This window comes from Lygodium microphyllum, chromosome 11, assembly GCF_053477565.2.
Source record: "Lygodium microphyllum isolate KBCC chromosome 11, Lygodium_microphyllum_v1.1.10, whole genome shotgun sequence".
Classification (NCBI taxonomy): Eukaryota; Viridiplantae; Streptophyta; class Polypodiopsida; order Schizaeales; family Lygodiaceae; genus Lygodium; species Lygodium microphyllum.
In genome coordinates, this window is record NC_141145.1 from 148,299,441 (window position 1) to 148,315,373 (window position 15,933).

At 36.3% G+C, this 15,933-nt stretch overlaps 2 protein-coding genes across 2 annotated transcripts; both read left to right on the forward strand.

Moving 5' to 3' along the window:
* Nucleotides 1-5,579: 5,579 nt before the first annotated feature.
* Nucleotides 5,580-7,485, forward strand: LOC148029503 (uncharacterized). Its single transcript, XM_087688714.1, has 3 exons — nucleotides 5,580-6,240; nucleotides 7,062-7,144; nucleotides 7,371-7,485. Exons 1-3 carry the CDS (start codon nucleotides 5,879-5,881, stop codon nucleotides 7,424-7,426), a joined length of 501 nt encoding a protein of 166 aa, XP_087544840.1. The 5' UTR covers nucleotides 5,580-5,878; the 3' UTR covers nucleotides 7,427-7,485.
* A 328-nt stretch (nucleotides 7,486-7,813) lies between these two features.
* Nucleotides 7,814-10,516, forward strand: LOC148029504 (uncharacterized). The gene is made up of 5 exons (XM_087688715.1): nucleotides 7,814-7,910; nucleotides 8,019-8,092; nucleotides 8,199-8,249; nucleotides 8,393-8,469; nucleotides 9,149-10,516. Exons 2-5 carry the CDS (start codon nucleotides 8,049-8,051, stop codon nucleotides 9,970-9,972), a joined length of 996 nt encoding a protein of 331 aa, XP_087544841.1. The 5' UTR covers nucleotides 7,814-7,910; nucleotides 8,019-8,048; the 3' UTR covers nucleotides 9,973-10,516.
* Nucleotides 10,517-15,933: the final 5,417 nt, after the last annotated feature.

The following is a 15,933-nucleotide window of genomic DNA, read 5'->3' on the forward strand; positions in this document are numbered from 1 at the left end:
TTATGAGTGGTTTCACTTCAAAATGATTATAATTCCTTACCCAGGAGTTCATTGCAACAAAGGGGAAAAGGGACACAATCGTGAATATAATTTGCAATTGAATAAATATCTATAATATATTAAGGTGTACACTAAATGTAACATATCTATGCACACATTTGAATAAGTGTTATATTCTAGAAATATTTGACATACCAAACCCTACAATAGTAAGTGATCAAAAAGTTTATAACATTTAGGACTTTCTTAACAAATCCAACAAATCATGGCTTAATTTAGCTTGATTTGTGAGCATAACTAGAAAGAAACTAGTACAAAATATATAAACGAGAATACAAGAGATAGAATAGGATAATAGGCTCAAGGGGTCCACCTAAAACATGCAAGTGTATCATGTCCAATCAATAAAAGGGTTATTTTACTTAAAAAAATTACAAAATGACATTCTATTTTAAATTCCTATTTGGAAAAAACACAAGTTACATATATAGAGAAGGGGTCATTTTCTTGCCTTATCAAGTCTAAGCAAAGGTAACCTTTTATAATACCTTTGAATGCAATGATGTGGATGATTTGGCATCCGAGCACCCCTCGAGATAATAGAAAAGTAGGTGATTGACAATATTCACACAAGGACTCTTATAAGAATCAATGGGGATTTAGAGAAATGTTCAATGGAGGGGAATGTAGCGATACTTATCTATATTGTGCTAGAGGTCATCCAATCATAGACTTGTGGGTAGTTTAATTAGGCTTCCCTGGCCATTTATGTGATTGATTAACATAGATATATTATGAAATAATCAATGTGATATCTTCCACACAAGATTTATTAGTGGGGCATCCTACATCATGATTGCTACAAGATTGAAGCTACTCTAAGCCATTGAAGAGGCCCAGATTGACTTCCACTAGGTAGTGAAAGGTGTCTTGAATGTTTCTTCAACTACCTTGGTTTACTCTTTGCCACTTGAACCAAGAAACAGGTTCACATGGGCTTCCATGTGTAAATTGAAAATGATCCAAACTCATCATGCCCATTATGGCTTCTCCTCATATCGAGACCCTACAACATCCAACCCAAGAACCAAGAAATAGGTCCGCATGGGGTATTATGCATAGATTGAAAATGATCCAAATGCATCATGCCTTTATGGCTTCTCCTCATATGGAGATCCTACAACATCCAAGTCAAGGTGGTCACATTTGAGAAAACCTCAACATAATCTTAGACAAAAGATGTTTAATTCTTTCCTTTTATCTCACATGTAGAGGGATTAAAGACCCTTACACAAGTTGTCACAATGTTAAAAAGGGATCATTCACATATATCCAAAATTTATTCTTAAATGGAAAACCACCCTACTCAAGTATGCAAAGAACAAGTCTTAAGGAAAAATCAAAGGTCATGTTTTGTGAAACTCTCATAATATGTTAAAATGGGGTCCATTATAAACCCTTTGAAGATTCTAAGGAAGTCTCATCATGTGGAAGTAATATAGAGCTCTTGATGAGTATATCTTAAACCTACCTTTCTTGTAAATTTTAATTTATAGAAAAAGATGTAAGTAGATTAGAAATTTATTTCTTAATTCAAAAAATAAATAAATTTACATGTTTAACTATAGTCCTTTGATTGCAACAAATAGTTTCAAAATGAGTAGTGACCAGCCTAGATCCTTGAAGGTGAACCCCTCACTCTTCAAAGTAGTGACTTAAGACCTTGAAGACTAACCCCTAACTCTTCAAGCTATGAGCTACAAATGCTGAAGCATCAAATTGGTACAAGCATAAAAATTTAGATCCCATGTGGGACTCATCTTAAGCCTCCAATAAACTAGCTTAAAGAAGTTGACTGAATTGAAACTCACTTTATTAAATAGTATAAGATGTTGGTACATGGAAATATCTTCTTGGTTTGAGCTTAAACAAAATGATAGAGAGAATTTATAATGTCTTTGTATTCAATGAAATTAGAATCTAATTTGTGGATTTGGGTAAATCACACTTTGAATGTAATTTTGAGTTTCAAATAAATCTAGCATGACTCATATAGATGTGCATTTCCATTTACAAGGGAGGTCTTAATTGCTATTGATTTTTCTAGATGTTGGTGTAAAATCAAATATGATGGAGGTCTCAAGTTCCATTTGCAGTGGAGTTAGTGCACTAAAATGGCAACACACTTGGCTAGGATAATGCAGAGGACTTGGTTGTAGAGATAGCCGTTTTGATGATTCTGCTCTTTGCCTAAATTGACATTAGGATTTAGACATGATTCCTCCAAGAAGAATAACTTGACAACTTTAAGGTCTTTCATCCACTTGATCCTTTTGAGATTATTTTGTATATAAGCATGCTGATTGACATTTATGAAGTAGTAAACTCCACTTTGCATCCATTACCGCTCTCTCGATATAGTGGGAAAGGATTATACATACGCTCCAAGAGTCTCATGAAGTGATCTTGCCAATTAAAATCAGGAGAATGTATCGTGGAGGAAAACCGTGAATACTTGGAATACAAGTAATTTATGCAAATCTTCTTCATTTTGAAAAGAGATCCCACCATTCACTAGATGAATCATTTTTGCACTCAATTTTTTCCTTAGAAAAGTGTACAAACAAATCTTCCTATGTGTTAACTCGATTTTTCTTTGATACCAATGTGTAATATGCATATGAAACACTCCCTTGATGGCATGATTTGGGTAGCCCTTTGTCCTAGGTGATGCTATCCGGAACTCCATTGGAATATCGTAATTGCTAATGATATTGTTACATGTTAGTATCGTACAATTAAATTGCAAACATTTTCACAGAGGATCATGTGGTTGACATCTTTAATTGAGTTTGCCCCTACTAATGTACCAACAGCTTTGATTGAGGTATGTTTCTTAGCTAGAACAAGATCACTTTAAGCATCCAATCAACTCTAAAGACACAACAATCATATGGAAGGCATAATAGGTCTCACCTCTTAATGTCAATGATTGCCTTTAGTCTTGGTTGAATGTCCCAAACCTAATAGAGCACATGGTGAAAAATATGGCTCAATTTCTTGTAGATTTCAAGTCTACATTGTTTGAGTATGCCAAAGTCCAAATAACCCAAATTAATAGCTGTTTTTATTATTTTCTTCATTAAATTAATGAGAAATATCAAGTAAGTCTACTATTTGGAGGTTTGATGTTATCATAACAATCCAAATTATTAACTTCTATAATTTTGGTTGCCATGTTCTCTTACTTTACATTCTTCATTCTCAACAAATAAATCTTGTTATGATGTTCCTTTATTTATGTCTACTAAATTTGTAACATTTTTCCCCAACTTGCCACTTCCTTTCGTAAAGTTGTTAATTTCATGAGGGTACACTTGAATGCTTGAGTATGGTACCCTCATTTATTTGGTTTCTACAAAAGGGTGCAATATCTCATAAGTTAGATTACATGCTTAAGCTTCTTCTACAATGATTGAAGAAACATTCTTGGGGTCCATTTAGTTGCCATATCTTTAACTCCTAGCACATAAACCCATTGAATGTAGTAACAATGGTTTAAAGCAACTATGTGAAGTTAGGCTTTACAAATGTGTTTCTTTAGTAATGTTGAAAACTAGCATGCAATCATTTTGGACCAATGAGTTTCAACATAATGCATGTACTATAGATATTAGGAGTACATTGAGCCCAATAAGATAACATTTAAATCTAAAATATGAGAGCAATGATGGGATTTATTTAACCCAAGGTTGTAGTCCCTCAACAATTGAAAGTGCAGGGAAGGTTTATGTGTGTTGGCATGAGTTTCTTTGTGCACTATAAACATAAACAACGTAAACAATAGACTAATAGCAAAGAACATGGAAACATGAAACCTTCCTTATTTTAAAGGAAAATAAAGTAAGCTACAAGAAGAGGATGAGCCTTTTCCCTCAATCCAAACGTTTCCCTTTATCTATAAGATATGTGTTTTAAAAACATCAAAGTTGACATCTATAGAAGAGGACATGCATGAAGACAAGCTTATTGCAATCTCTTTCCCAGCCCCCAAGAAGAGCTACTTAGGAAATGGTGTTCAAGAGTTGCATCATCAGCATATTAAGGTGGGTACCCCCATAGACAGGAGGGCTTTCGAAGGCATAGCCGGCTTGTTGGTGAAATCCCCTAGGCTTCCTTTGACACACTTCCTTCCATTGTCCTTATGCACTTATGGATGCACACTACACTTACTTTTTCTATGTCTTGTCACATTTTTACAAGTCTCTTTCATGCAAACCCTTGTTTTGTCTTCACATATTGACATGCTTGATATGTGTTTTTATTTGCATAAGTGCATAACATGGACTATACTAGGATGCCAAATTTAGCATCATCAACTTTTTTCTTAATAGGGCTATTTAATTGCTTATTTGTATAGCTTGTATTTGGCTATATGGTAGGTAAACATTTTAAGAATATGTTTTTTTTTTCAAAAACAAAGGTAGAAAGTTTAAGGTTAAAATGAAGGTGGGAAAATTGGTCAAGTATGCAAGGTCAATTCACTTTATGTTAAGATAATCTTTCAACGTACTAGGGGTTGTGACAAAAGTTAACCTCTTGTTATTATATGTTCCACATGAAATGTATGTGTGTTATGAGTTACATATTATTACCACCCCATAAATGTATACTGTCTCTTCTCATGAACTCGTAATCCCTTGTGAATTTTGGAAGGCATTTGTGGACTCTTGCCACGATAAATTATGTGAGCTCATGAACTCAAAGGTTTTTGGAATTAAAATGCATTGAGTTGAAACTTGAAAAGGCTTTAGTACAATGAAGCTTCGTGACCACATTTATGTGAGTGCCTAGAGCCTTAATACAACAAAATGAGGCATAAGTACCCCTTTTGATTCTAAGTAAATAGGCTTCTTTTTGGGGCCAGGATATGCACAGGTCAATTGACTTGCACATGTTGCTAAAGTGGCCATTGACCTATGCGTGTCCAACAGCTTTCAACTTGAACCTCGTAAAATAAGAAACTTAATCCAGTTCGCCACGTATCTCTAAAAATGGAGGTGCTTGGGTTTACTCAATTCACATCGCAGACATGGAAATTTGCTGACCGTTAAATCATTTCTCTCTTCTCTTATTGTGGTTACTTTCTCCTCTACATAGTCCATCTGGTTCTAGGTCGGGTATCAACTTGACCTACACGTGGCTATTGATGTGCACACTCAATTACATTGATAGCTAAAGTTGCGAAGTTACGGGTGGTGCGGCTCATAATTTCGAGGAAGATGTAACTCTGTCTAAAGAAAGGCAAGAAGTGAGAACAAATAAAAAGGGAACAAAAGAACAATACCTACTCATTGGATTGTGCTGGTGATATATAAATGGGGCAGGGGTGCGCGTGAACATGGCTATGTGCAATGAAGGGTAGGGTTGCGACAAAAACACAAGGGCTTGCCATTATATGATTAACCTTATCCGGACTTCATAAGGGGCAGGATTAGTTTTGGACTATTCTCGATAATACCTCCCCTATTAATAATGCGTCTCTCGTACCTTCCTCCTTCGATTGGGGGTGTCATCCTGCAAGCAGCCTTCTATTCCGACCTGTGGAAAGCGTCTCTCTCCTACAGTGCTTATTATCTTCTTTCTAGGAAAATACCACGGATTAGATAGATACATTAGAATTAGCTCTCTCAGACTGCTAGTGATCTTAACCGATCTCCGCTATGCTCTAATTCTAGACTTTACTAGTTCACATGGTTTGAATCGACAAGCAGCTGATAGAAGATCGACCCACTTATAGGCGCGCTGTACTGTGAGGTGAGGTTTGATATTCAACCTTATCATCTGATTAATCACCAAGCTGCTTGCTTTGAGGAAGATGGCATTGGACTGTCTACTGCGCCACCCTTCAATAGCAACAACAATAAAGAGCGAGGAAAGCGGAGGAGGAGGAGGAGGGACACCCCCCAGCTCAAGCCTATTGTTTGGTCATGATCAGAGATCAGATGTCAGTGTGAGAAACAATATGAATATGCTGCATAATAATGATCAGGGGGTTATTAATGATCAAGTGAGGGAGGATGTTCAGGAGAGGCCAGGGAGGGCGCTGAATGATATAAGCACAGTACAGATTATCAATAAGCCTGGCAGCAGAAGGTCAAGAGGAGAGAGGACAAGGAAAGCCCCTGCGTGTGGCAACACCCCAGGCAAAAGGAGCTCCATCTACAGAGGTGTTACAAGGTAAATTAATTAACAATGAATCGACATCACGATACAAATGATGCAAAATTAATCATGATAATGAATTATCACAACACGATATTACCACAAAACTCATCATCATGTGCACAGGTTTTATCGGCTGCTGCCTAATCATCAAACATAGTCATCACTATTAAGAAGTTTTGCAGGGCGATTACACATCAGAACTAGCATTAATATTCCAATCCTATTCTTAATCGCTTGAACTGATAATACGTACTAATCAGAGGGGATTAGCTTATTGCCCTGTCAGAACCATTGTTTACTTGGAAACTCTTTGGCCTATGACTGTATGAGATCTAATTAGAGACTGTATTGTCCAGCAGCCAGCTAACCTCCAGCAGCCAGCTGGTTTACTGAGGGGATGATATTGCCAGACAATACTTTGATCTCCAACATCAGAGAATGAAAATCACCCTCCTTAATCCAATTGACGAGTCGAGATCCAACTAGTTTTAATGGGATTTTGATCTCAGCTGAGTCGTCTCGAATTGGGTAGTAATTGAGTAGGGAGTTATGATTGCAGATTAAAATGAGTATTATCACATGGCAATAAGGAGTACAGTAAGCCGGAAAAACTTATGGTGACAGAACAAACAAGTATGGTTTCATTGTAATAGGTCTTATTAGAGTAATAATTGATAAATACGATTCTGCTGAACCAAGCATTAATATAAGTCTTATAGCTAGAGTATGAAGGCTCAATATCAGAGGAATTGATCGACATGAGTTCGCTGAATAGGCAGGAAAAGCTTGCATTATTAGTATAGTGCGCTTATGGAGCGATTATCTGTATGTAGGCATCGGTGGACCGGCCGATATGAAGCTCATCTGTGGGATAAGAGCACCTGGAACGCAACCCAAAAGAAGAAAGGAAAGCAAGGTAGGTACTGCTAATTATAATGCCAATCAATCCCAACAACCAACGATAGCGATTTAACGAATTATAATTTACAGGTTTAATTTCCTGAACAAGAGCTTCAAACATTATTTCTCATTTCTGTTCTTCTTCGTTTTCCTGTGTCGTGCAATCTTCTCACACTCTCTCTCTCTCTCTCTGTCACTGTGTCTCTGGCGCTTTGACGCGCGCTGACAACCCCGACCAACAGTCTACCTCGGTGAGATCGTCCTTCTCTTTCTTTCTGTTGTGTTGGCCTCATCATAAATTGTTTCATTCATATATAATAGCAACATTTACAAACGAGTCTCATATTTTAAGAAGAAAAGAGCAATATAGAAATAATTGTGGTGCACGGGTGCTTGCAAGATCATCAGTACACACCCAAACATGTTCTAATCTATTACAACATATTACCAACTAAGACTGATAGCCAATTGTGTATTATGGTCTTAAGATGAGGCTTATGAATCCTTAATTAGTTACAACATACTTTTCCCTAGCTTCTTCAACTATCTTCTCATAATCTATTCGCATACTTGGGTTGTTTGCACATGTGCATTGTCAAGGCAATGCAATCAACATGCCATTAACTTGCATGAGTTTCAAGGTAGACTCTCTAATTTAACAATTTTAGTTGGATGCAATCTAATTGTTTTTAGGCGCTTACGATGAGGAAGAGGCTGCAGCAAGAGCATATGACCTTGCTGCTCTGAAGTATTGGGGGCCCACAACTCTAATCAATTTCCCTGTAAGGACATAATTAACAACACCTTACATAACAAGCTTTCATCTGGTACACATTACAATAGATCCTAGTTATTGCTTTAGATTTAAAAGGAATGTTTGCAATGCACAGGTGACTGATTATACTAAAGACCTGGAGGAGATGCAAAATGTCTCTCGCGAAGAATACCTTGCTTCTCTTAGAAGGTGACCAAGCGTTTCTTAAATTTAAAAATCTTGGCACATTAATCCTTATGGCCTAACACAATGTGTCGTGTTTAGCTTTCTTAGATTTTTGTCCATGTATTTTCAGGAAAAGTAGTGGCTTCTCTAGAGGAGTCTCAAAATATAGAGGTGTAGCGAGGTATTAATTTGAATTGAAGTCACCTCTTCCAAGTTCATAACGACTGGTTATTATAAACCTATATGCTTGGTGCATTGATCATTCCAACCCCATGAATCTTAAAAGGTCAACTAATGTACCTTATTTTACTTTCACTATTATAGGCATCATCATAATGGTCGTTGGGAAGCACGAATTGGGCGCGTTTTTGGCAACAAGTACTTGTACCTTGGCACTTATAGTAAGTCTCTTGGACCTCTTGACTTAAGATGCAATGTTCCACAAAGAAAATGCAACACATATTGAGTTTTGAGAGTTTAAACTTGTGATTAGGTACACATACATATTCTAGCATTATGTTGTTAAAAGGAAGTCTTAAATGTTCAACTGTTGAATTACTCGGACATTTTATTGTCCCTTTTGCCAACAATTATGCTCCTTGTATCCATACATGCCACATTAGTTGTATAGAAGGAGCACATTGGACTTCAAGATTGACCTTTTCTGAAGTTGAATTCTCTTTAACAGCTTTTTGAACATCTGTGACATGATGAGGGTATCATAAAGTATAGGTAAGATGTATGGAAAGTGAAATAGTATATATTTGCATTATTTTGTCCAACATAATTAGCATTTGTGATATCTTTATATTTGATATACATCCCTTGTATTTTCAAAAGTCCAAGGCCTTGAAATTGTTGGATGTAGGAATAGTTTTTCACAAGAATAAAGGGTTTATTGTGCTTCATTAGATATTCTATAAGTCTAAGGTGATGTTCATATTCTCATAAAACATTGCAATAAACTAAAGGTTTTATAATGGTAAAAGGATAAATATCAACATTCCTTTTGAAATTGTAATGCTTTGATTACCCATCTATGGACAAAGAAATCCCTAAAACCTTGATGTGATATTGTAGGCACTCAAGAGGAGGCAGCAGCTGCATATGACATGGCTGCTATAGAGTATAGAGGATTGAACGCAGTTACAAACTTTGACTTAAGCCGCTACATAAGATGGCTTCGACCAGGACAATCCACAATGCAAAATGAGTTCTCACCACCATTAGTAGGCACAAAACGCCCATGTGATGAGATCCATAGTCCACAACAACATTATGGCTTTGAAAGGCATTCTCACCTTATTGAGTCACATGAGTCACTTGGTGCATGGCCATCCCAACATAACCATGAAGTGATTTATGAGCTAGCTTCCCAAAATGATATGGGTTATAACTTAGCACAAGGTGTTCATTCTTCATCCCAACAAAAGCATTCATCCTCTAGTAACCCCACAGCTCTTAGCCTCTTATTGCAATCATCTATGTTCAAGCAAATGCTCGAGAAGGTCTCAGAGGGCCATGAGGTTATAACAAATGAAGTGAGTGAATATGGAACACCTACCCTCACCCCTAGCCTTGACATCACTTGTGACAACTTTTTCTCTAGCCAAAACCTTGTGGATGATTTGCAAACGGATATTATATCACATGCAGATAATCAAACTTATGAGGACACTGGTTGTAGCAATACCAACCTTTATACATCCATCAATGATGGGCATGACCATAAGTTTCCACTATTTACTGAGAATGGAGAAAGCCAATTAAAGGCTTCAAATGATCAAGTTCATTCCTCAAATGATCAAGAATTATCTCTAGATATTGCAATGCCTTTATGGAGTACTTTAGGAGCTTCTTTGAACCCATTATCATTTGCAAACAATTTCCTTGAAACTTGCTAGAATGTAGTTTTCCATCAACTTATATACATGTTCTTACACGGGAAGAAATGCTCACGAAAACAACCATTCTCATTTATTCCATCGAAGAGGCACTAAGGTACACCCAGCATGCAAAAATGAAAAAAGTTAATGCAGAACACCACAGCTATCCTTTGTTTAACTACATGACTCCGTTCTTGTGCAATGAACAATCCTTCAAACAAATAGTACACCTAAGATCTTCTCCATGGTGAGTGTAAGAAAAGAGATTGGGGGCACCAAGAAGGAGATTCAAGCCACCAATAATGATTAAATGCCTCGTGTTTGATCATGGGCATTCTTTTAAGGGTAGTTGCCATGTTAGACTTATTGTTGAACATTCACTTCAATTGTTGCATCCCCTTTGAAATAACATGACTTTCCAATAGCCATCTATTTGATATACATCTATGGTCATTAAAATAAAGAACCTTCCAATAGCCATTTTATATACCTCTCACTACATTGATCTATCAAAAGATGTATAACAATTATCTTGCTTAACTCTTGGCCGTTTATGTATGAAGTCTTTGACTACAAAGTGGCATGCACACCTATTTATACGAACATACTTCTATATAGTTCTTATGCATTATAAAATGTGATTTGTTAACCAAGCTTGTAGTCTTTGTTGATCAAGCTGCCAATTTTCTAATACGTGCATTGGTTGATTATTACTGTAATTTTAATGTGAATTAATTACAATAACCTCACCATAAACTACCAAATGAGTTACAAATACAACAAATATATATCCAATGCTAGGATGTTTTGTGTGTGTGTGTGTGTGTGTGTGTGTGAAGAGAGAAGATCACAATATTCTAGTAACTCTTTTAGTTTTAAAAAATTCATGCTCTAATATGATTCAAGTTTGTCCAATGAAAATGATTGATAGATTGTACGATATTGAATATATTCAATAGAATTAGAAAAGAGATTATAAAAGATCAAATGAATAAATTTGGAAACATGTGCAACCAAAGACTCCTTATCCACAATATTTAGCATTGTGACAATTGTCTTGAAAATCTTGATTGTTGTATCAAATTAAATATAATTTTAAAAGTCAATAAAGTGAAGATTCAAATCATGTGAGGGGATGTTTTGTAGGCTCATAAATAAGCAATCTACTTGTCTTAAGTTGTAGTCTTGTAAGGGGGCATAGAGTAACAATGGAGAGAAAGAGGTGATATGCTCCCTTGAATGAAAACTAAGCAAGAAGATCAAGAAAGTGTACCTAGACCATAATATTCTAACTCATATCCAACTTAGTGATTGCCAAAAGTAGTGCTCAGCATGCCTCACATCCCTCCTTTTTTCATGTTCTAATGCCAAGAAGTATACTCACAATAAATCTTCTTAGTAGAGTAATGTTTTCACATATATAGTAGTCTCACAAAGGTTTGATAAGCTTTGAGGGTTGATACACATGACTACACTATCCTCTCCACTTAATCACTCAAAGTAACATATCCTACTTTGGATCCGTGCACCTAAGAGCTCACATTTCTTCAAAGTTAATAAGAGGAGGAGAAACAATATAGAAGAAATTATACAACTTGAACAAGATTGAAGAGAGTGTTTCTTTGCTCCATCTAGACTTGAGAAAATGAGTAAGGAGAGAAATATAAGAGAGAAAAAGCAAAGGGGAGAAGAGAGTACCACTCACTACTATGAATATTCATATTCATTGATTTAAAGTGATTGGATTTTTATATCTTATGTGGATTTTTATTTTATGTTGATTCACTAAATAATTGTGACTTGTTGCATGTACGAACATATAGCACAATCGCATTGTGTAAGGTGGACGTTAGGAGGAATTGTTGGTGATAGATATTTAGATCAAGGACTTGGAGAAAGGCATGAAGCACTAGACGGAGATAATAATTAATGTTGACATTCATGCACTTGAAATGCTATTGTATGCTTCTAAGGTACTTGAAGTAGTAGACATTTTATTGTATGCTTCTAAGATTGGGCAATACTATTATTTCTAAGGCCAAGATATTCATGATATTGTGTAACTTTTTAAGAAATTGACTAGATATTAGGGAGAGGGGAGCCATTCATGAAAAGGTAGAAAACCATGGTGCAATATATTATTTTGGGCCTAAGAGTAATGGAAATATCTAAATACATGCATTAGGGAGGACCTTCCCCATGCATAGGGGGATGATTGCACCCAATTTGTGTCGTGCTTTTCTATATGCTTTTATCTCTCTATTCCCCTAGTGTTCTCTTTCAATCCCACTTAGTCTATGAATTTGTGGATTATTAGCAACATTGGTATTAGAGTCGGACAATGATTGGAGGACCTATCAACATAAAGCATGATTCTCTCATGTGCATGAGGCTTTCCACCATCAACTTCATCCCCATCTTCAAGACTTCATTATGTTTTCCATTGTGCAATTCATCTATGTCCACTAGTTAAACTTATGTGTTCTTTTTCCTCTTTGTTTGGAGGATGTACCACATACCCTCTTTTTACCCTTTGCACACTTTTCAAACCCCCCGGGCCCTTAGTGTATTTGATTCACAAAGCTTTCTCTCCAAGGTTTAATTGTAAGGGTTTATTCTTCTTCATATAATACATGTGATAAAGAGTTCTTGGCTCAAAAAGAAAATACCAAATATATAATCCAAAGGGGGGATTTAAAAAAGCAAGCCCGTGATTTGGAGTTTTTTCGCAAGATTTTCCAAAACTTGGAGTTTTCAATGCATTTGCCAAAACTTGGAGTTTTTTCACAAAATTTGTAACTTTATGAGGGATACTCTTGTTACCCATATTGAAAATTTGTATTAAACAAGCTATTCAAGGGACAATTTTTTTCAAACTCTCAAAATATACCGAAGAGAGAAAAATGAACAAAATTGGGTTTCTACCACACATCTCAAAAAATACCCTTATCAATCAAACTAATCTCTAAAATAATGAGCCAATCTAAACAAACCACAAAAAGAACTCAATATAGGAAAATATAATTATTTCTCTTGCAACTATTTAGGCAAATTATGAAAGCTACTTATATATAACTATTATATAGTATCAATATGTGGACTTGGCAGCAACAAAGGTCAATATCTTCCTCATCTTCTTCACTAATCACTCCAAAGCTTCTCATATATGCAATGGTTGTAGCGAGTTGGAGCGTCAAAATTAGGAAAAATGAAATTACTTTGCATACTAAATAAGAATAGTTTATAAAGAGATCCCTAACTTATAAATAGATGGCCCCTAAATGAATAAAAAAAGCATGATCAATAATTCCACTTTTAGATCTTCATCCAATCATGTCCACAAATGGACAATTGGTCTATGATTAATAATGTCTACTTTTACTAGAGTTCTCATTATGCTAAAAAAGAAAATACCAAATATATAGTCCCTTCACATCATGTATCCAAAATGAATGTCCATCTCCACTTCTTCATATGCCCTTTAAATCTTCCATTCACTAGTGCATGGTCCCCATCTCATTGAACAATAGCCAAAATAAAACTCTCAAGTCTTTGATTTGCATTTTATGTCTCAAGGAAGGGCAAGCATAAAATTTAAATCAATTTACTTAAGGGAAGGTTGATGCATCATCATATGTTGATTTTTGTCCATCCTAAGCACACGAATGTTTACATAATACATGTGCTTGTAGGTTAGGAAGGGTTTATTTTCCAACTCTCTCTTTTGAAAGTCAAGACACATGTAGAAGGGCTCGGGATTGAGATGCACCTCATACAAATGCTCTGACATAACATAAAATATGACTTTCTCATTTGCCACCACTACTTTCTCCTCCATGAAAACTATATCCAATGCCTCAGCCAATGCAATTTTTCTTTTTGCATCCTCAAAAATACCATGTCTCCATCTTTTGCTTTGCTTGCCACTTGAAGAGGTAAGTGGTCCTCTCCCATGGGTTGTAGTATTTTTGCTTACCACTTGAAGGGGTAAGTGGTCCTCTTCCATGGGTTGTAGTATTTTTGGGGGTAAGTGAAATGCCATCATGCTTGAATGCAAAACCTCCTTTTATAAGAATTGAAATCTCCTCTGCAAAAGCATTGGTGCCCTTGTCAATAGACCAAATCCTTGGTCGCAAGGGTGCATGGTTAACTTGTTTATCGACATCCCATGTATGGTCCATGTCATGACTGCAAAACCAAAACTATTATGCAATAGGCTTACCTTGAAATTCCCTCTCTAACCAAAATGAAGGTCATAGTAACCCAGGTGATCTACTTTCTAATACATTGCAGTACTTCTTTCTATTTACAATACCAAAATTTTTTCATTTGCAATGAACGGGCATTCTTCGGATGGCCCACAAACTTTTATGCATTTCCTCCTTTGAGACAATATTAGTTGGGAGATCCATTTCAATTGGCAATGCATGCATCTCATGGTCCAAGCCTACTTCTATAGCTTGGTCATTTCTATTTTGAAAACTTATCTTGCGTGGTCGTCCTTTTTGTTTTCTATCCCTTGACACCATTGCATAGCCAGGTTTGTGAGAGCTACAACCATCTAGAGCTCTTCTTTTCCTTTGAACTATTTCTTTGTTCCCAGAAATGAAAGGCTCTCCGTACATGGGGGTGCCAAGAACTGCTCCTTGAACAGTTCGAGCTATGAACACAGGTGAAGGAGTGTTTCTTGCAACCACCCTATTAATGAGAGAATCCATGTCGAGACCACTTCTAGAGTATCTTCTAGTTTTGTGAAGGCTAGTTACCTTGAACATTGAATATATGAGTTGATCAAGTCAGTGATGCATGCATCATACAAACTAATTTTCTTCTTTCCATCCTCCCCTGCCAACCAACTTGCATGCATGCTCTCAGTAAGATTTGTGTTGGGAATACAAGACCTCTCCCAAGGACCCAAGGAAGCCTACAACCCAATAAAAAGTTAGCAATTCCTCTTACATGTCTATTTTGTTCTCGTACTTGGGTATTCCCACCCTAATGAAATTAGTACATGTGCATGTAACAAATAGAAACAAATAAAAGCATTTACATGTGTAGTACTACCCCAATGGTCTATCCTATTCTCCCACCATTTGATCTATCTCTTCAATGCTATGGCACTATCTCGAGGTAGTCCTACTTTCTGCCACCAATTTTGTATAGTTGTGGCATTCCTCTTGCCCTCTTCAATGGATTTTGAAAGGCGCCACCTCTCACATAAATTCAAGTGATGCTTCCAAAGGTTTGAAGGTACATATTTTGTTGTGTGCTTTTGTAAGCTTTGTTCCTAGTGAAACAAACACGATCACTCTCTTCCTTCCAACACATTCTTAGGTCCCCAATTGAAAATAGTGCGGATAGCCATCCAATTTGCACTTGCTTCATCCGCCATCAAACCTGCAAAGTGTGCATGAGGGTGTCCACACTTGAGCATCACATTATTGAGTCATCTCCAAAAGAGAATTTGTGTTTATGTATCCTCTTCCTTTGTATCACAAATAGCAATCACCATGATCCCCTTCAAGCTTCAATAAAAAATACAATGATTAGTAACTAAAATATGTCAACGAAAATTGATGACAAGTAAGGTTCTTGAACGAACCATGGATTGTACACAGAACAAGATATTGTTGTCCGGTCATCTATTCTGTGTATAAAGTCAAAGTGAACCCAAGACTTGCAAAGGTCTCCATTTCCTGAGCATCCCATTTGATTTTCCAATTTCACTCCTCCAAAGCCAGATCCTTTAGTAAACATATTGAAAATGTAACTTTTTTCACCCACCCCTCCTTGCTGTGGAAATCTACTACCATGGAAAAAAGGAAACATGCATCTTTTTTTAAACTCCAAAATGTTATCAAAGCCATCTCCAACAACACATGTTTCTTTTGTTTTTTAGCATGTCACGATTCTATTCAACTTGGAACCTCAACAAAAGGAAGTTTTTAAAACCAATAACAATGCTACAAACCATAGTTT